This window comes from Clarias gariepinus, chromosome 4 (genome assembly GCF_024256425.1).
Source record: "Clarias gariepinus isolate MV-2021 ecotype Netherlands chromosome 4, CGAR_prim_01v2, whole genome shotgun sequence".
Classification (NCBI taxonomy): Eukaryota; Metazoa; Chordata; class Actinopteri; order Siluriformes; family Clariidae; genus Clarias; species Clarias gariepinus.
The window spans coordinates 39,537,625-39,560,000 of NC_071103.1; the positions used below are offsets into that span (position 1 = coordinate 39,537,625).

General features: G+C 41.3%; 1 protein-coding gene across 3 annotated transcripts in view; it reads right to left on the reverse strand.

Moving 5' to 3' along the window:
• The window catches only part of LOC128520130 (rho GTPase-activating protein 21-B-like), a 66,373-nt gene that overhangs the window by 10,236 nt on the left and 33,761 nt on the right, over positions 1-22,376 (reverse strand). The window contains exons 4-14 of one of the 3 annotated variants that reach the window (XM_053494185.1): positions 16,521-16,613; positions 11,825-11,903; positions 11,365-11,419; positions 11,137-11,160; positions 8,434-10,210; positions 4,792-4,920; positions 4,550-4,652; positions 3,383-3,425; positions 3,072-3,191; positions 795-1,091; positions 27-91 (exon numbers count right to left, since the gene is read on the reverse strand). In XM_053494185.1, coding sequence (XP_053350160.1) covers positions 27-91; positions 795-1,091; positions 3,072-3,191; positions 3,383-3,425; positions 4,550-4,652; positions 4,792-4,920; positions 8,434-10,210; positions 11,137-11,160; positions 11,365-11,419; positions 11,825-11,903; positions 16,521-16,613 — 2,785 coding nt within the window. Of the gene's footprint in view, positions 1-26; positions 92-794; positions 1,092-3,071; positions 3,192-3,382; positions 3,426-4,549; positions 4,653-4,791; positions 4,921-8,433; positions 10,211-10,425; positions 10,486-11,136; positions 11,161-11,364; positions 11,420-11,824; positions 11,904-16,520; positions 16,614-22,376 lie in introns of those variants that run through there. The other 2 variants (XM_053494186.1, XM_053494187.1) reach the window with 2 other exon arrangements.

The following is a 22,376-nucleotide window of genomic DNA, read 5'->3' on the forward strand; positions in this document are numbered from 1 at the left end:
CTCACACACTCCTCTCGTCTCCTCACCTCATCAGAGTGGTGTACTCCTTGATCTTGCGGTTGATGAGGTCTGTGCTCGTGATCAGAGCGTTCTAAAGGAAAGAAGACATGCGCGTAAGTCACAGAACAGCTATAACGTTATTTATTAATATTTAGTTAATTAGTCAAATATAATATCCGTATATGTCTCTATGATAAGCCAGTTTATGTTATAATGCTAGTATATCGCGGTTACTTACTAATATAATTATGTTATAATGGTTTGGTAAATTTTTGCCTTTTGACCTGCATTTTCTTCCTTTTTTTTCTTTCTTTTTTTGTTGTTAATGTTGTGCGTGCTGGTATTAGTGATTTTATATCTTTATAAAGGTTTTAGCACAATTTTAAACTTGTTTGGTGGTGAAATATTTTTTTTAACTTACCTGCAATTTTTTTTTCAATTTGATTTTAATTATTTTGCTAATTTATTGTGCAATAAAACAAAATACATTAAAATATTAAATATTATACAGCAATTGATTTGCCATTACTACTTTTTTCATAATTTTAACTATTTCTATTTTATTTGAAATTTCTTAGATGTTTATATACCTTAAACAAAATATCATTAACAAATTTTACTGTTTAATTAATAAAAAAAATCAACACAATTTTGTTGGCAGTTTATTAGCCAACCTAAAAATCACGAAACCTCACACATCAGACATAAAAACACTTTGAGACGATCCATAAACGCTGTAGCAATAAACCAGTGGAATACGTCTAAAGTTCTGCTCCTGAAGACGCATGCCGTACCTCCTCGTCCAGGTTGCTGTTCTCCTGAATGGCTCGTATCCAGGCGAGCATGTCCTCCCTGTCCTCGGCCTGGAACAGGTACTCGCGGTCCGAGGTGGTCAGCCTCAGCACGTTCTTCCTCTTGGTGTCGCTGTAGGAGATGTCGATCAGACAGGCCTTGATGCTGATGGACACAGGCTCCTCCTCCGTGTGTGAGTTGGGTGTCTGTCCCTCCTTCTTGTCCTTGTAGAGATAGAGCGAGTGGCCACGGAGCACAGCGTACATCTGCCTCCATGGACGCATGCCGCCGCCCACACGCTGGGAAGAGGTAATGACGTACAGAGACACAGACGACAACAAGATTAGGAAAAATATTCAGCACTGGTGTCGTGACCGAGCAAAGCCACTGTGACTGACCCCGTGTGCTTGTGTAGTGGGAGGAGTTAATAAAACACTCGGTGGCATGCTGCTTTAGTAAAACAATTCACTTTACGGTGGTATGATGGAGTTACTGTTGTGTTGTAATCCAATTATATAGCAGAACCTCAATAAGGAAAAAGAAAATATTTCTCTGGGGCAATAATAATAACAATTATCTTTTATTATTATTATTATTATTATTATTGTTGTTAGTATTATTATATTTATTATTTAATACGTTACGTTTTTTTTTTTAATTGTTTTGACAGACCCTAGTATGAAACTCTTCCAATTGGTTGAGATGCCACTTTATGGTAAAAATATCAATACATTCACAATAAATAAATAAATAAATAAATAAAAAGTAGTCCCATAAAATGCTTAAAATTTTGGGAAACTTGTTCCACTTTATTTCTCCAGGAACGCTTCAAAAAACAATGTAAAGACACAGATATTAAAAGACACTGCGATGTCTTGTGGACGCCATAGATATACAGTAGTGTCTCAATGTGCTCTACCAAAAGGTTGACATGAACGTTACAGGTTTAACTAAAAACACATCATACTTCTTATCTATTTAACAAGTTGGTTCCTCTTTAAAATAATAATAATACTAATACTAATAATGATAATAATAATAATAATAATAATAAAAATTATCATTATTATTATTATTATTATTATTATTATTATTATGTTAAAGCAGCTATAAAATATAAACAGGATTTTTTTTTCTTAAATAATTAACCTTGTAATGTTACTTTTAAACCCTTAAAATGCATTTTACATAGTAAAATCTCCTTTGTCTTGAAAACAAACAAACAAACAAACAAAAAAAGCACGGACACTGGAGGCTTGTTCTGTAACTGTTACACATTTCCCCTTTCTACAATCATCAATTCCCCCACCGGCCACGCCCTGTGACCGAGCTCTGCAGAAATTTTAACATCAAATCATAGAAACCTGCATGATATAGAAAACTAATCAACAGTTAATCTTCTGCCCAACAAGATAAAAAAGAAGGGAAAAAAAATGGAATTTGCTCAGCATTTATATCTATTACACAGTCATGGTGACGTTGACTACAAAAGACACAACAGATCGGTTCAGGTCTTCTTCACTGTCGTTGTAACACACAAGTCTAATATAACTATACATTATATCGTATTTATGTTATATTAATTACAATTTTGGTAAAAAAAAAAAAAAAAAACATTGAGAAGTCTGTCGTGGTTCACGACCATGTGATGTCACGACGTCTGTGCCAAAAATGGAGCCAAAACCCAAATCTAAAACCAGTCACACAAGTACTTTCACACATCTGATGACGTTATGTCGCCTTAAACTGCACTTAATAACTTTAAGCTTTGATCTCATCCCGACTCTCCTCTGAACCGTCCCTGGTGTTCACGGCTAACATGAGCTACGAAGCTAACTGACGGGAAACAAAGCTGAATGGTAGTCATGTGACTGCACAAGGTCCAGGTGAGATTAGATCTACAGGACAACCACAGCGGACTTGCACTTGGACACACTATACTGAGTCGCGGTTCATCGTGTAGCATCACATCGACCTGCACTGACGCGCGGCTAAAGCGCTTCATGTCCAACTGTTTCTGGGTCAAAACAGATCTTTTACATCAACACACACAGACCTTTATAAATTATAATTCTACATAAATGATAATTCCAAAAGAATAACAGCTTAGAACTGCAACTCGTCATTATTTCAGGAGAATATAATAATAATAATAATAATAATAATAATGAAAATAATAATAATAATGAAAATAATAATATAGTACTGCCTATACATGTAAATGATTTTGTGCCTGTGTGTGTGTGTGTTTGCATGTGTGTGTGTGTGTGTGTGTGTACCTTGCCCTTGTCTGAGCTGAACTGGCGGAAGTGCAGGACTCCCTCCTTGGTAGCGTTAACGAAGGCGTCTGACAAAGAGTTTCTCCTGGAGCCGGAATCTTCTGAGGACCGATCCACAGCCTATACACACACACACACACACACACACACATATATATATATATATATATATATATATATATATATTTAACAACATTTCATTATCAATCAATCTGATGTTTCCTGCATCGGAAATCATTGTCAATAGAACGAACACACACACACACACACACACACACACACACACCCATCATGGTGTCATCTTGACTCACCTTCCTGAGTCCTGTCAGGCCGGTGATGTGCTTTATCAGTTTTCTGCACAGGGAGGGAGATAAACAGTACATCAGGAGTGAGAAGGTTCCCAGTAAGGTGACTTTACGTCATTAGTGTAACACCTCTATACACCTCATACACTATAAATGATGCATATCATGTTGTGAAATGTTCCTAAAACTTTATGGTTAATTAAATTATTACACGATTATTTATCATCCATGATTATTTATTTTCTGCTTTAAGATTAGAGCTGTGAGATTTAATCAATTATGCAACTGAATTGATCTTTAGATGATTGGTTCTTTTAAGTGAATCGTCTGGTCAGTTTTTTAATTTTGCACTTTTTTTTTCAATGATTTTGATAAACTTACAAACAAGAATAGACCACAGCTTTAACGGAAAATACAACCCGCTGGCGTCTTCTGTAAAAATGAGTATTTAGTGAGATTATCGCTTCATCTGATGGCACGGTCGCGTGGTGATTAGCACCGTCTCCTCACACCTCCAGGGTCGAGGGTTTGACTCCCACCTCGGGGTCTGTGTGTGTGTGTGTGTGTGTGTGCAGTTTGCATGTTCTTCCCGTGCTTGGTGGGTTTCCTCCGGGTACTCTGGTTTCCTCCCACACTTCAAAGACATGCAGATTAAGATGATTCCCATATTTGGCGTGGTGTGTGAATGTTGAGTCCTATCATAGTCTTAAGATGGGAATAAACCCGATGGTCGCCTCACTGATCTACACAGTCCTTAGTTGGACTACAGAGGTTCATAGATGGACAGATGGCTGGATGGATCAAAATGTTTTGGGTTTATGGGCGTTTGGTGCATCACTGCCACCTACTGGACTGGAGAGTAGAGCAGAAGCTCGGCAGGAAATTAAGATGAATGTTTTGTACGAGACGTGATGTTTAAACATCCAACAACACAAGTTACACAGGATATCGAGCAGTTTTTAACACTTTAAATCCTGTAGGAAACATAGCGGCATAAGAATCAGACCTTACACATTTAGTGCTCCTGAATCAAATCAGATAAAAAATCAGAAATCATTAAACTCTAATCGAATCGATTAGACACAGCTCGGTTTAACAGGAGTTTAAAGAGTTTAAAAAGCTTTTCTCCAGCTCTGGTAACACAGACATGATGAGATGAAATGATGAACGTACCCGCGTCCTTCATCCCTGTAGTTGTCCAGTCCCTCATCGCAGGACTTGGAGCGCTCGGTTTTAGCGCCGGAATCTGAATCCAGAACTGCGAGCCGCAACGAGTCTGCTTACACACACACACACACTGGTCATGCACAAACCCGCTCTCCAGGTTTACACTGGCTGTTGACTTGTGTGTGTGTGTGTGTGTGTGTGTGTGTGTGTGTGTGTGTGTGTGTGTATGTGTGTGTGAAGTGTGTTACCTTGGTCGTGAGACAGCTGGCGGTGAAGGACGGCGGAGGACAAGGTGGGGCTCGGGGGAACAGCGGAGACGATGGAGCAAACAGGGAAGTGCACCTCATCCAGGTCGGCGCTGGGGCTGGACGGCTCGTCTGAAACAATAAAAAAGGGAGTTTAAACACATCCAAACACAAACACGTTACACATCATAATAACAGATAAACAAAGAAAATCTGTAGGGGATCAAATACTTATTTCCCCCACTGTATAATTCATGTTTGCAATCTTCAAACTTTCACTTCTTTATTACAGTTTACTAAAACAATAACACGTCATTGCTAAAAAAAAAAAAAAAAAAAATTGCTTCTTTGCTCGCTGCTATAATGGAATTTATATATATATATATATATATATATATATATATATATATATATATATATATTATACTTATTTTAAAGAAATAAAACAAAGTTTGTCAAATATTAATTACTTATAACAGTAAAGACAAAGGACTCAATTTACTTTTATGATATTATTTTAAATATAATATAATCCATCTAAAAAAGTTTGAATATCTTGGAAAATATAGTATTTATATATTATACAGAATGTTAGTATACTGTATAAGATTTTTTACATAATTTAATAGTGAAAATAAACTTCTTATGAAATTGAAAAACAATGGATTTGAAATATTGTATTGTATAGTTTTACACAAAAAAATATTAACCTTAAATGATTAACCTTAAAATAAAAAAAATATATACCTTTTCCACAATATTCTAATTTTTGGGATTAATTTTATGTACTATTAATATTAAGATTTTTTTTTTTCCTGCAGATGTTTAATGAAATAAAAAACACAGTATTATTACTTATGTTTAGAACTTTTTCTTCTTAACCGTCGTCTATGTCAGTGAGCTCGTGCTTTTGTTGATTTCACAAGAAATTCTAGTCGTTTATTTTTGTTCCTCGTTAATTCGGTGCGTAGAGGGAAGAGGAAGTGATTAATTCCCAGGCTTGGATTAGAGAATCAGGTGAGCGATGGAGTCACAGTGTGTGTGTGTGTGTGTGACGACAGACAGAGAAGTAGACATGTACACTCGAGTTTAAACAAGTCCTGCTGGTTTCGAGCTTCACTACCTGCAGTGTGGAAACGTGGAAAATCTGTTTCTGTGACTATAGAGCTGAGAACCTCATGTACCGTAACATCATAGGTGCCACCACACCCTTACGCCGTGACCCGTGACCGCTGCGATGCCTGTGAGGCCACACGCTGGGTGTAACGGACATGACTGTGAGACTGGAGACACACCATCGCTTACTTAAATACACCAACATTACTGTGTGTTAAAACAATAAATATAATAAAATATATTTTTGGATGTTTGGAACACTCTTCCATGGTTTGGTGTCTAGCATTACGAATAATGTTCCTGACTGGATAACGTTGCCCGTTTATACGGTGTCACCAGAATAGCTGGTCCAACGTCCACGCTGATCTTGTCCCAATTGACTCTACATCCTCTTCGCCTCCATTAGAATAACCACAGCTTCCTGTTCTCATTACAATTCACTTTTTATGTTGGTTTGTTTCAACTGGTTCTCTGCTTTCACAACACATCAGTCATTGTTTCTCTCTGTTACACACTTCCTCGTTAAAGTTGTTTTCCCCGGGCTCTTGTGGTTTTCCTGGTCCGTCGCAGTCTTGCATTTTTTCCCTAAATTTTTATTTGTTTTGTGAGTAAGGATTGTGTAACCCTGTTTTTTCGCTGTGTGTGTGTGCGTGTTTGGGGGGTGGTATTAGGGTCTGCTTATGGGTTGGACGCATGATCTTCTATGCAAAATCAAATATGATTACCGGAATAACCCAAACAAATATGAGTCTTGATTCCTGCATATCCGTTTCCCAACCAAGCGTGACGATGGAATCCGAGTTATAGACTGGTGTTGCAATCACACCTGATACATTTTTCTTTTTGTTTTGTTTATTTTTTATCACCACTGATCCTCAGAAAGATACAGTTAGACCAGTTTCTATGGGGTTTCATGGAGCATGCTGGTGCGATGGGGTATGACTGAGTGTTGGTGTGTGATGACTTCTGAAGCATTATGGTGAATGCCGGCTTATAATGATAAATGTTAATGGTCTGATGGTGAGCGTTGGTGTGTGAAGGTGAGATTTGGTGGTAATGTTGTGTGTTGGTGTGTGTGGGAGAATACTGGTGCATGGTAGTAGGTGTTAATGTGTGATGGAGAATGTTGGTGTTTGATGGTAAATAATAATGTGTGACAGCAAGGGTTGATGTGTGGATGTCAGTGTTGGTGTGTGAAGTTTGTTGTTGGTGTTTGTCGATGTGTGATGTTGCGTGTTGGTGTTGTGTGTTGGTGAATGTTGGTGTGTGTTTGTGTTTGATGGTGAATGATAATGTCTAATGGTGTGTGATGGAGAATGTTAGTGCGATGGTGAGTGCTGGTGTGTGTTGGTGTATGATGGTGGGTGCTGGTGTCTAATGGTGTGTTATGGAGAATGTTAGTGTGTGATGATGAGTGCTGGTGTCTTACGAGCCAGGGGTAGCTCAGCGGTTAAGGCATTGGACTACGGTGCGGAAGATCCCAGGTTCAAACCCCACAACCACCAAGTTGCCACTGTTGGGCCCTTGAGCAAGGCCCTTAACCCTCAACTGCTCAGATGTGTAATGAGATAAAAAAAAATGTAAGTCGCTCTGAATAAGAGCTGCGTCTGCCAAATGCCTAAATGTTATGGTGTGTTACGGTGAGTGCTGGTGTGAGATGTTGAGTTCTTATGTCTAATAATGTTTGATGGTGAACTTCAGTGTGTACTTGTGAGTGGGTGTATAACGGTGTATGATGGAGAGTCGGTGTGTGATGGTAAATGCTGGTGTGTGATAGAGAATGTTCTTGTGTGTGATGTTGAGTTCTGCTGTTTAACAGTCTCTGCTAGTATAAGTGTGCTTTGAGAATGGAAGCACTGCTCTATCCGGTCCTCTCTATGTGTTTCCACAGGCAGCTACATTTCTTTCATACCTTAAACACGCTCTGCATTACGAAATCCACTCCAACATTTCCCGGAATGTGGTGCTGTTTTGAAACGCCAAACTCCTAACACATGACCTGCTGGTATCAGGTTTCAGATTTAAAAGCATAGGAAATGTAGATAAGAGCTATAATCAGCAAAAGTAATAACAGAAGTCTTTTTTTTCCCGGCAGGCCAAGGCAACCTTTAACACGCTTGTTACTGTCATATGATCTGTTCTATACCCCAGTACACAAAAACATCACGATATAGTTTATCATCTGCCATGCTTCATATGACTGAAATGCTGTTTGAGCTGAAACAATCGAAGCAACCGTCCATGCTATTTTCTAAAACATAATTAGCAGACAACACAGTTCTGTCATGGACAATTAGGCAACAAGTGCAATCATTGGGTGAAAGTTCCACTATATGAAATCCTTGTCTAAAAATATTCCAGGTTGAGAGTATCATGACTTTAACTGGTCATTCACTGACCATGACTTGAACTGGTGGTGAAAACTAAAGGCCTTATGAACAATGTCTTTGGACATCATTGTGTAAACTGTGGATTTTGTGGGAATGTAAGTATAGTCATTATCACTCATTACATTCAAATAAGACTTACCGATGAAGGGAATAGAGTCGAGAGACGCATGCAGATGGCCTAGGGGATTACATTCCTCCCCAACCCATTGCTTGCACCCGTCTTGCGCAGCATCGATGGACCTCCAGCACTTTGGCATCTTTTGTAGTTTCTCCGCTCTGCCTCCTCCATCGGACACAGCCTGGATGTAGGATGGATGCCTAATAGGTAAAAGCCCTGACATTTTTGTTTTCTCTCTCCTCATCACCACCACCATGGCCTCTGCGCCTTCAAGACCTTCCGCAACAGAGCCATTAGCGGCTACTAAAGAACCATCCTGCTCTGTCCTTTGATCTTTGGCGGGATCAGGGCAAGGACTGGAACCAACGTGCTCTCGATGGCTCTCTGGTAGCCTTCCGTGAGACACATGATTTGGCTTTAGGGCAGTTCTTTGGTTTTTCGTGGTCACTGAAGCAGCGGAGACACCTGTGTTTAAGGAAGCGAGAGCCTTGGCTACGTACGAGTTGTCCAATACCGAGGTCTGAATGGGGAGCCGTGCTTTGGAAGCAGCATCGTTACCCGGATTCTCTACACTTGAGTTGAGAATTGGATCTGTAACTTTACTTTTAGCATTTATTCCTGGTAAACTGCCCTGTTCACCCACTGCTGTCCTTTGAGTTTGTGCCACTTTGCTTAACGAGAGTGACTGCCTGCAGCCTCTGGCCTCCTCTCCAGTGCAAATAAGTGCCTCTTCCTCCGTCTCTGTCCTGCCATAAACCCTTCTGTCCATCAGCGATATCTTGCTCTCGACCTGCCTGCCCAGGTAGTCGCAAGATTTTGCCCGAGGTTTGCATGTACTCTTTGTTGATGATGGAAGTTCATCCTGTGATGCACTTCGATGCCAATCTCTTGACGTCGCTCGTTTCTTTTCTTCCAGTCTTTCTTGAGAGACACTGCATCGAGATTGGACCCCAGAATTCGCAGGACCTCGCTCATGACCCGTGCTCCTCTGCCTTGACAGGGATCCATTTGTGCCCTCCGTACTCCTGTTTGCTTTATTAGCTTGGCTTGCCGCCCGCAGACTGTCCAGTCTCTCCTGGATGGTCCTACTACCGTAGGTATAGAGGCGCTTGTTATCGATGTACTCCTTGTAGGTGGTGTAATTCCTCCAGTCAATGTTTTGATGCATTGGGGAACATGGAGACGATGCGACAGTTGGTGGTGAGGGTGTAAACGGGCTCATGGCATGTCTACTGGACGGCGTAGATGTAGAGTCAGGGTGAAAAGGAGTGTGCATAGGAATGTGTGTCGAGAATCCCGGTGGTTCGGGTGGCCTTTTCGGAGTGTATCGCAACTGTGGCCCTCTAGTAAAAGGCGTGGTTTGGGATCTCGGACGAACGGAGGAAAGGTTTTCAAGGGAAGAGGTACACATCGGTGTGTTTTTTGTCTCCTGCAACCTGTGATTGGAGGTTGTGCCATGCGGATGAAGAGGACATTCCAGGGAATCTGAAACCCCTGCCCCTGTCACCTGTACACTTTCGTTATACACAGCCGCAACAGTCTGGAGTTTGGAGACCTGCGGGGCAGGGGCAGATTGTGGAATTGGGACTTCCACGCAATAGCCAACATCAGGGCTTGGCTCTGCCCCCTGAGACAACACTCCATGTGTTTCTGCGGGAGCTGAAGGTTCGTCAGTGTGCGTCATCCCGGGCGTCTTAGGCTCTATCCGTGGGTAGCAGACAGGAGGAGGTTCTGGGATATTCTGTGCATTTCCACTGTATGCTTCATTCCCTTTGAGGTATGCATCTTTGGAATAGGCCTAAAAATAAGGAAATAATTAATCAAGTGCTTAAAGTGAGATGATGTCCAGTAACAAAGGAATTGTTGTTATATTAAAATAGTCAAGTATGATGGAGCTTGAGTTACTGTTCCCACCCTGAGGGCTTTAAACATGACAGAAACATGCACAAGCAAGAAGTGAGAGAGAGGAACATCCAGCAAACAATTTGGAATACTTCAGAGGCTAATACTTACCTGACTATGGTGAATAATAAGCAAACGCATACGAGGAACGATCCCAAACACAGCGGCTTCCACAAACACTTCCAGTATATTTCACCTCCAGTGAATATAATCAGCTAAAATGCATCCTGATCCTGAGTCCCGGTGTATATCAGAACGGTACTGTATTACTGTAGCAGATCGCTGAAGTTCGTCAATAAGAGGATCGTCGGTCTAAAGCAGTGTCGTTTCCGTGTGTGTGTATGAAATGCTCGCTTGAGCAGAAGTGAAAGCGAGTGAGTTATATGTTGGATGCTTGCCATGGCAAATTTACCTGTGGTGTCAGATTACTGCAGAATACCTTCTTCCTCTCTCTCTCTCTCTCTTACTTTATCTCATACTCCCTCCCTTCCCATCCTTTCTGATACGAAACCAATAAAGCATTTACTAGCAAATAATACTATTAATAACCATTCAACATTTAAAACAATTCTGGATTAATGCATAAACAATCTATAATCTCTCCTGATATCTGCCCCTCTTACTCTCCCTCTGTGTTTTTCTCTCTCGCCCTCGTTCACAAGAGTTCTTATAATATAGAGGAATTTTGTTCAGCATAGAAGACAAGGGCGTGGATGTGAAGACGGCAAACAGAACACAAAGACAAACACACCCCTGATAAAAGTGATTAGAGATGGAAGAGGGAAGCAGATGCAACAGATGAAGAGCTGAAATCCGGCTTACCAGAGCGGTAATGTCCCGGGAGAACTGTGACCCGAAAGTCAGAGAAGAAAGGAAGCAGTGGGAGAGAAAGGGAGAAAGAAAGATCAGCAATGGCCACTCTACTGTACACACACACACACACACACACCATTGTGTTTAAAAGTGTGTTTGTGTGTGTGAAAGAGAGAGAAAGAGGAAAAAAGATAAAGAATAAGAAATAAATGACAACATATTCATAAAGGAACCCACCAACTGCAAAATGTCTTCATCTTTCGGCATCACACAGAGCTCCAGAGACGAGTCGCTGCACACAGGGAGCACAAACACCACCATGTTTTACTGACAATCCATAAACTTCAGAGCATGTACAGCAGTTAGTGCTGAGGAACACATACCCACCCATACGCGCGCACACACACACACACACACACACACACACGAATGCACGCACGTACACACATGGGGTAAAACGCAGAGAGGAATTTCATCTGAAATTCTAAATGGGATGAAGAAATGCTCAGAGGAAATGAAGCAGAGATAAGGTTAGTCTAAAGAGGCCTCGCGTTCCACTTCACTGGAGATCAAAATTGATGTCTGAAAAAAACTTGAGTGATTCATTCAAAACAACCCCCCCTTCCCCCTCCCCCTCCGTGGGATTGTGGGGAAAGAGAGAGAGGGCGGGGGGTAATAAAGAAACATGTTTGTTTACCTGTTCTGTATGAGGGCGATGACTTGTGAGTACGTCTTGCCGATGATGCTCTCGCCGTTCACCTTCACTATTCGATCACCTGAGAACCGACAGCACACGAGAACACCAGCAGTACGTTTACTCTCTACACAGGTGTTATGTGTAATCACAACATAAAACCCTGAGAACTTTGATGATATCAGAATAGAGTCAAGCTCAATCAAGCTCAAGCTGATTCACAGAGGCTTTTTCCCAATCACATTCTCCAGACTTCGAGATGCCACTACTGGAGCGCTCGTAAAAAAAAAAAAAAAACATTAACTCAAAGTGGCCACAGTGACTCACTTGTTGCCCAGAAAGACTCTAATACAATAATGTTACCCAAAGGACTCACCCATTGCCCTAAATGGCTTACTTATTGCCCCAAATGACTCACTTGTCGCAAGGAATGACTCACTTATCGCCCTGAATGACTCACTTATCGCCCTAAATGACTCACTTATCGCCCTGAATGACTCACTTATCGCCCTGAATGACTCAAATTTTGCCCTGAATGACTCACTTATCGCCCTGAATGACTCACTTATTGCCCTGAATGACTCACATTTTGCCCTGAATGACTCACATTTTGCCCTGAATGACTGACTTATCGCCCTGAATGACTCTCTTATCGCCCTGAATGACTCACATTTTGCCCTGAATGACTCACTTATCGCCCTGAATGACTCACTTATTGCCCTGAATGACTCACATTTTGCCCTGAATGACTCACATTTTGCCCTGAATGACTCACATTTTGCCCTGAATGACTCACTTATCGCCCTGAATGACTCACATTTTGCCCTGAATGACTCACATTTTGCCCTGAATGACTGACTTATTGCCCTGAATGACTCACTTATCGCCCTGAATGACTCACTTATCGCCCTGAATGACTCACTTATCGCCCTGAATGACTCACTTATTGCCCTGAATGACTCACTTATTGCCCTGAATGACTCACTTATCGCCCTGAATGACTCACTTATCGCCCTGAATGAACCACTGTTGCTCATGACAAAATTGTTACCCAGAACCACTTACTCACTGCCCAAATTGACCCACATATTACCCAGGGTGACTAACTTGTTCCCAAAATGACTCACTTATTGCCCTGGTTGACTACGTTATTGCCCACAATGACTCAATTAGCCTGAATGACTTTTTATTGTCCTAAATAACTCACTTATTGTCCTTTAGTTTTATTTATTCCCCCAAAGAACTCACCTATTGCCCTGAATGACTCACCTATTGCCCTGAATGACTCACTTATCGCCCTGAATGACTCACTTATCGCCCTGAATGACTCACTTATCGCCCTAAATGACTCACTTATCGCCCTGAATGACTCACTTATCGCCCTGAATGACTCAAATTTTGCCCTGAATGACTCACTTATCGCCCTGAATGACTCACTTATTGCCCTGAATGACTCACATTTTGCCCTGAATGACTCACATTTTGCCCTGAATGACTGACTTATCGCCCTGAATGACTCTCTTATCGCCCTGAATGACTCACATTTTGCCCTGAATGACTCACTTATCGCCCTGAATGACTCACTTATTGCCCTGAATGACTCACATTTTGCCCTGAATGACTCACATTTTGCCCTGAATGACTCACATTTTGCCCTGAATGACTCACTTATCGCCCTGAATGACTCACATTTTGCCCTGAATGACTCACATTTTGCCCTGAATGACTGACTTATTGCCCTGAATGACTCACTTATCGCCCTGAATGACTCACTTATCGCCCTGAATGACTCACTTATCGCCCTGAATGACTCACTTATTGCCCTGAATGACTCACTTATTGCCCTGAATGACTCACTTATCGCCCTGAATGACTCACTTATCGCCCTGAATGAACCACTGTTGCTCATGACAAAATTGTTACCCAGAACCACTTACTCACTGCCCAAATTGACCCACATATTACCCAGGGTGACTAACTTGTTCCCAAAATGACTCACTTATTGCCCTGGTTGACTACGTTATTGCCCACAATGACTCCAATGCAACAATGTTGCTAATAATTTCTCTCTTATTGGTCATAATGATTAAATTGTCTAACTTATAGCAGCCTTTAACAAACGGCAGCCTTAGGGAGGATAACATCCGGAAGTGACCACAGAGAACTCACACGCTGAGACAGAGACGCTGCTTTTTTCTGAGCTCCGCCAGACTGACCAATTTTACAGCTTAATGTTCGAACATTTCCGTCCTCTTACGAAGAGTGAACATATAACAGATAAGTATTTTATTATATATTCACTCAAAACACCTGTTATATTGTTAAGTTTTAATTGTTTTGCAGCACACCGCTTCTAGCCAGCTATCCAATTAGCATCACTAGCCTGTTAGCATGGCTATCACAGCGGAAAAGCCACGCTGGAATTGTCATAGACCGACGCTCACCTGTCCCAGGTAAATTCTCGACATGACACAAATTCTCCGACAACCTCAACCCTGCGTGTTTCTCTGCCCAGGTCCAACGCACCAAGGAAGCCGTAGTAAGGACCTCTCCCCATCGGCTACCACCATCTTTGTGATCTCGACCCGAAACCGCTTCGCTACTCTTTGCGAGACGGTACACGACGCGGTGATCATCAGAGGCTCCATTATCCGGCATGTCTGTGCTACCATGGCTAAAGGTAAGGTGTTTACCTGGTGCTCGTGTTCTTGATGTCGCTGCACAGGTGACCGCGGCCCGCACTGCTGCCTATAACACAGGGCTTGGGTCGGGGGACATTACTTACGAAATCTAACAGAGTGACTCCAGGAGCCTGTGGCAGGGACTAAGAACAATAACGGACTATAAAGCACCAACATACGTATGGGTATGACAAACACGGACGTGACTATGGCAGACAAGCTGGACACCTTTTATGCTCGCTTCGAGGCTGCAGCTAAAGAAGCTAGCAATGCAATGCTAGCGGCACTAACGGCTGCAAACAGGAAGACAGCACCGGAAACGCGTTCATCATCTCCGAGCATGAAGTGAGGAGAGCCTTTAGGAGAGTAAACACCAGGTAAGCAGCAGGACCAGATGGCATCTCAGGTCGAATCCTCAGAGCCTGCACAGACCAGCTAGCACCTGTGTTTACAGAAATATTCAACCTCTCCTTATCTCAGTCGGTGATCCCCACATGCTTCAGAAAGTCCATCATTGTTCCTGTTCCAAAGAAACCTCATCCTGCTTCTCTTAATGACTATCACCCTGTAGCCCTCACCCCAGTAGTGATGAAGTGCTTTGAGCGGCTGGTCAGAGACTTTATCATCTCCTCACTACCTGACACACTGGACCCACTATAGTTTGCTTACCGTTCAAACCGCTCTGCAGACGATCCCATCTCTCATCTCCTCCATATATCTCTCACTCGCTAGAAGGGGGAATTAGTTTAAAATGCTTTTCATCGACTACAGTTCAGCATTCAATCCCATAATTCCCTCCACACTCACCACCAAGCTGGAGAAATCTAACAGAGTGACTCTAGGAGCCTGTGGCAGAGTACCTGGGACTCAAATCATCTCTGTGTCAGTGGAACTCTAATTTCCTAACTGGCAGACCACAGGCAGTAAAGCTGGGCGGACATGTCTCAGCCTCCCTCACTCTCAGCACTGGAGCCCCCCAGGGTTGTGTTCTGAGCCCCCTGCTGTACTCATTGTACACACATAACTGGATAAAATTCTTTCAGTCACTTTAAATTCTTTTAGTCATATTTGCACACCCTCTGGACATTTCTATTTATATACAACTTCTATTTATATACAACTACATTCCATACAAAAGTCCATAATTCTATATTTTCTATATTGTACAGCTAGGTTTTTCTTATTTTTCTTATATTTTTTATATATTGTATATTTTGTATTGTACAAATATTTTATTCTTTCTTAGTTAAATTTACTTCTATTTTCTTTTTCATATTTATTTCCTAATAATAGTCTTTAATAGTCGCCCATCACGGGCGGTCGTCCAAGCATTTCACTGCATATCGTACTGTGTATGACTGTGTATGTGACAAATAAAATTTAAATTAGAATTTAAAATAAATCCGACTACTAAAGACAGATTCACTGTAGTAATCTGCCGGATCTGTCCCAACTTCTTATTTGACCCCTAAATGCAGACGATCTAGATGAAGTGACTAGCAGCATGGGGACTATTTTTACCAGGAGACACTGTTGCTCCCATCAGATGAAAAAAAGACAGAAATAAAACACCATGGTCTAATAGTCATACTCACCCCCTAGAGTGAGCAACCCGTAACCTCGAGCGAAAGTGGAGAAAAACTAAATAAGACGTTTTTTTTATTGTGTATAAAGATAGTATGTGCAGCTATAGACAGGCTTTAAAAGCTGCCAGGGACGAGCATCTGAGCCAACTGATAGCGAGAAACCAAAACAATCCCAGGTTCTTATTTAGTACAGTGACTCGCCTAACAAAACCTAAGATGCCTGTAGAGAGTATCCCATCACAGTTTAGAAGTGAAGACCTTATGGTCGATAGTATCAGGAAAAAAATTACGGAGGTTCAACTTCTAATCAATTGAAAAATTGAATTGAACTTACGCATTCAGTAATCCCATACATATCATTACGAATGCACCGATAAGCCAAAAGGTTGCGTTTTCCTGTACCCCTGACTCCCACTCCCACTCCCACTCTACCTGTGCAGAGTCCAGCTTGGTGGGCGGAGCCTCCCTCCTTCACCTGCTTCACAAAGATAGTGTCCATCGGCTCAAGACGACACTGCGATCTCCCTAAACAAAGGGAAAAATATCAACATTATACTCTACTTAAAGGGCATGACACTTTAGTTTTACTGAACCAGGTATCAAACACTTGTTTAAAAATAAAATTTTATGACAATGGATTGAATCAGCTCTGTAGTGTTCTTAAGAAACGTCTCAAAGGAACTCTGGAGATTCCCGAAGCCAGTCACAAGTTAGATTTAAAGAGCAGCAGATGTGTGCATGGCAGTTTACAGGGAGAAAATGTGATGGCTAAGCAAAAGCATGACCTATAAAGCCAAACACACACACACACACACACACACACACACACACACACACACACACCATATGCTTTGCACAGTGTAATCAATCATAGTGTGACTTATAAACGTATAGTGTGATGCAATGCTGTGCAATTAACATTTCAACGTCTACACATTTTCCCAAGGAGGAACTGCGCTTATGGCATTGCCGTATAGTGGTACGTTAGCAATTAATGCCATGACAGGCAACCTGTAGGGAAACAGCGCTCCCAGTGGCCAGTTATCAGCACAACAATTTAGTAAACCACATTTGCACTCGATCACACATACGGTGCCAGAGAAACAGCCTTTCGAACCTGGAACCTCCCTAAGAATGAGCAAAGCCTCTATAAAGACAGACGTTAATTGAAACTGAAACATTTAAGATGCTAAATGTTTTGTTCTTGGAGTGTTTATAGAGCAAATAATTTTCAGTGTGTGGAACAGACTTAGTGCCAGGAATAAATAAATTGCTTCCAATGATGAAATGTTTTTTGCCCAAAATTAATCACTTGGCGCGCATAATCAATCACAGAGCAAATATAATACATAAAAGTCACATAACATGAGCATCTATTTTCTAATTAAATGCTTTTAAACCATAATGAATCATTTTGTACCCATTAGGAACCACTTGGTGAGTCACTCTGTGACCCCGAGGAATCAGTTGGTACCCATATTAAATTGTTTGGTGCTCGTGGTCATTCACCTGCTGCCCAGTGAATCATTCTATGCCTTTATTAAATAATTAGTTATTATCGATGAATCATTAATGAATTAATCGATTGGTGCCCACAACGAACTATAAAAAATAATTTGATGCACATAATGAATAATATAATGCTCATGGTGCCCAGTGGTACCATGACAAAAGAACTTGTTGCCCATTATGGATTACTTGGTGCCCATTATCGATAAGGAATGCCCATAAGGAATCATTTGGTTCACATGATGCAGATAATGACTCACTTATTGTCCAAAATTTTTTAATTGGTGCCCATGTTAAATCATTAAGCACTCATAATAAACCATTTGGTTCCCACGGTGAATCAATTGGTGACCCAAAAGATAATTAAGTATGCTTAATGAATTTAGTACCCATTCAGTGCCCATGGTCAATCACCTGCTGCCCATTTGTTGCCATTAATGAACAACTTGATGAATCACCGGGCCTCCATGAGGTACGATTTAGTACCTATAACAAATCATTTGGTTCCCATGGTGAATCACTAGGTGACATGGAACGATCATTTGGCACCCATGATTAATTTAGTACCCATTGGGTGCCCATGGTCAATCACCTGCTGACCATGATGAAACATTTGTGCCCTAAATAAATAATTCTGTACAAATAACATCCACAAAGAATCATTTAGTACCAATAGTGGATCACTTGGTGACCCTAAGAAATCATTTGGTTTCCATAATGAATAATTTGGAGCACATGGTGCATTACTTAACACCCATAAGGAATCATTTGGTTCAAATGGCACAGATGATGACAAATGGCACATTACAGTACCCATGATTTATCACTTGGTGCCCATGGTATCATATAGTACCCATGAGAAATCATTTAGTTCCCATGTTGAATCATTTTTTGGCTTTGGGTTTTAGTTTTCAGGAAATCAGATAATCAGGAGCCCCTATGATTTGAGTTATTAACCAGATGCCAACTTGATGACTTTATATGTTTTTAAAATTAAACCATGCAGAGCTTATTAAACAAACAAACAAACAAACAACAAACTGAAAAGTTTATGTAACCATGAGTCATAATCATAGTCAACTCTTTTGGACTTCATGGATTTGTTTACTTACGTGTCAATTAGTTGTTGATGACGTAGTTAATTTTAAACACAAGGTCACAGACTTGAGAAACACGACCAACATCATGGTCACTCCTGCTGAGAATGTGCTTTTTCTTGTATATGTGCATGGCATATGACATTTATATAAAAATTTAAGGAGGATGTTAAAGCTGTTTAACCGTAATAACATCACAGTAGTAGTGGATTTAAAGGCAGACCACAGACACACTCAGGTCCACTCTATGGACCGTATATACGGGTGAATCAGATTACTATTGACTCGTACAGACCATCAGAAGCCGTCTGTGTCTCTGATGTGCGGTTGGTTTGATAGAGTGCTGCTGTTGATATGAATGTACAGTATAAGGAAGTGGAGAAGTGGGAAGAGACATTTCTTTGAGTCTCAGTCAGAACATATCCTGTTTCATGACATCTCCTTCACACATGCGGCGGAGTTCAGCTTGGGCTCAATAACACACTTCTACATAACATTACAAGTGGATTCCAGTCTTATAACATCACGACTTTCCAAAGGGTGGAGTTTTAGTAGTTCACTTTCCCACTGATGCTTTACGACAACAAGGTTGTTTTTATTTTACTGCTGAAACAGTATGTTTTTTCACTTTTATATAAAAAAAAACACCAGCAGAGGGCAGGGTGCCACTTTCTTAAATGTTCTCTCCTAGTGACTGGAAGGTCATGAGCTTTAATCCCAGGAATGCTGAAGAGCCAGTGATGGACCATGAGTCAAGATCATGCACTAAATGATGACTAACAAGATGCCAGTCTCATACTGCATGTCTAAACAAGACTTATAACAGAGCTTCGAGTTCCCCATCATTTGCTATCTTTCAACTTTAACAGCAGTTCTGATGTTCTAAAACCTCAACCTCACACTGCAGCTCTGGTTCCTCAACCTCACACTGCAGCTCTGGTTCCTCAACCTCTCACTGCAGCTCTGGTTCCTCAACCTCACACTAGAGCTCTCGTTCCTCAACCTCACACTATAGCTCTGGTTTCTCAAACTTGATTTGCAACTTTTGATTGCTTAATCTCAACTCTGGTTCCTCAGCCTCCATCTACAGATCTGGTTCCTTAACCTCACACTATGACTGCACAACCTCAATCTATAGCTCTGATTCATTAACGTCAATCTCCTGCTCTCGTTCCTCAAACTCACCCTTCAGGGTTGGTTCCTTAATCTCCTGGAAAACTCTATTTCTCAACGTTATCCTGCAGCTTCACACTTTACACATGATCAACCTGACACTCCAGCTTTGATTCCTCAACCTCAGACTGTAGCACTGGTTTCTGTAGCACACTCTATCTACAGCTCTGGTTTCTTAACCTTACAATGCAGGTATGGTTCCTCCACCTGAGACTGGTTGACTGGTAGTTTCCTTTAGAATCTGGTTCCTCTCAAAGCTTCTTCACCATCACCGCCATTGGATCGCCCATTAAGGATACGATTATAGCATTAACATGTATACTTGGAATTGATACAGTACAACGTCCAATGTTAAAAGATCTACACAAATAAAACTGAACTGAACTGAACTGAATCTGTAGCTCTGGTTCCTCAACCTCACAGTGCAGCCTTGACACACAGTCCTAAGCCAGAAAAACACCCACCTCACTCCATCACTGTCAGACAGTCAGAGTGTCAGAGAGGGAGACTCTCAGGGTCAGCTGGTGTACTAGACACGAATAAATCATCCATCTTGGATAAATGTGTTATATTGTGACATCGACTGATGATCAAGATGGACCCTGGCTTTGGCTCTTCTCTTTCTCTCTCATACACATACACACACACACAGATCTCTGTTTAGCACAGCTGCTTGAGCTATGTTGGGTTTGGTCCTCCTGTTAGCTCTTAGTGCTGGATTATGTTATTCTGCAGGGACTGGGAGGACGCCCATATTCTTCCACGGCCAGACAATTACACAACACAGATGAATTTATTCTCTCTCTCTCTCAATTCCTCTCACACTTTTTGCCCCTCCCTCTTTATTTTATCCACCATCTTTTTATTTCTCTTGAAGAAGATAATGTAACATTTTCTAAAATCCACTGTCAGTGAGGAGGGTCTTCATTATTGCCGAGGTCATGTGGGTTAAACCATGCAAAGCATACGTTCATCCCATAAACATGGCTGTTGTCTTCTCATCCAGCTAGTTGCCTGGTAACCACCGGTTTCTGACACCTCGAATGAGCCGCATTGGCCATTTAAAGCAATAGATCTCAAAAAAATATGAATAGCTCTAAGAGTAAATATATGATCAATCAGTATATACATTATGTGTGTGTATAAATACCGATCATCATTCACGTCTCAAGAAACGTAGCATACGTTCCTGAAAACTCTATCTTTTACATGCCTGCGATTTTGCCCTGGTTCCTGAAGATCCCTGGAGGAACGTGAGTGTGGAATGTGTGCGCGAGAGCGAATGACCCGTGCAGTGATGGCGAGAGCAGACTCAGGGCGGGGTAAAGAATTTGGAGTTTAACAGGGCCGATAAGGATCACGAGGAATTCCACTGAATGGCTCTTTCCAATGAGAGTCCGCTCAAACAATCATCCACCGGGACACCACCCAAACAACCTCAGAGAAAGGAACGCACAGTTTCATATTTACCTCCATATTTCATATTTAACAGGAGACTAATATACATTGGAAATTATTTTTAATTCTTCATTAGTATTCATTAACAGCCAACCCAATGACCGTTACCATCATCATCACCATCATCATCACCATCATCTTTACTGCATCATCACATTCACCTCCATCACTACCATGATCGTCACCATCATAACCTTCACAATCACTACCATCATCACCATTACTATTACCACCGCCACCACCATCTTCATCACAAGCATCTTGATTATCTTTAGCAGAAGCAGCAGCACCACCAGCACCATCATCATCTTAATAATCATCATCATCATCACTTTTTTATCATCATTACCACCACACCATCAATATCATCACCACCACTATCATCCCCATCAACATCATCATCATCTCATCACCACCACCATGACCATCATCTTCATTACCACCATCATTATATTTTTCATAATCACTATCATCACCACCACCATCTTCATCATAACCATCATCATCATCATTAGCCACAGCACCATCATTACCACTACCATCATCATCATCAAGACTCTTTATCCCCATCTTTGTCATCATCATCACCACCACCACTATCGCCATCACAATTTTATCATTACCATCTTCACATCACTGCTACCATCATCACCACTACCATGACCATCATCATCTTCGTCACCACCATCACAATTTTCATAATCACTACCATCATCACCACCATTGCCATCTTTATTAAAACCATAATCATGAACATTAGCAGCAGCACCATCATTACCACCACCACAACTATCACCATCATCATAATCTTTATCGCTATTATCATCACAATCCTGCTACCATCGTCACTACCACCATGACAATCATCTTCATCACCATCACGGCCACCACCACAATCATCACAACCAAAATCTTTTAGCAAAAAATTACCAGTCATCATCTTAATCATGACTATTTCACTCACCACCATGTTTACCACCACCATCTTCACTCTCACCATCATCTATCATCATCTTCGCCTATACCGCCATCTAGTGCTGGGTGATACGAC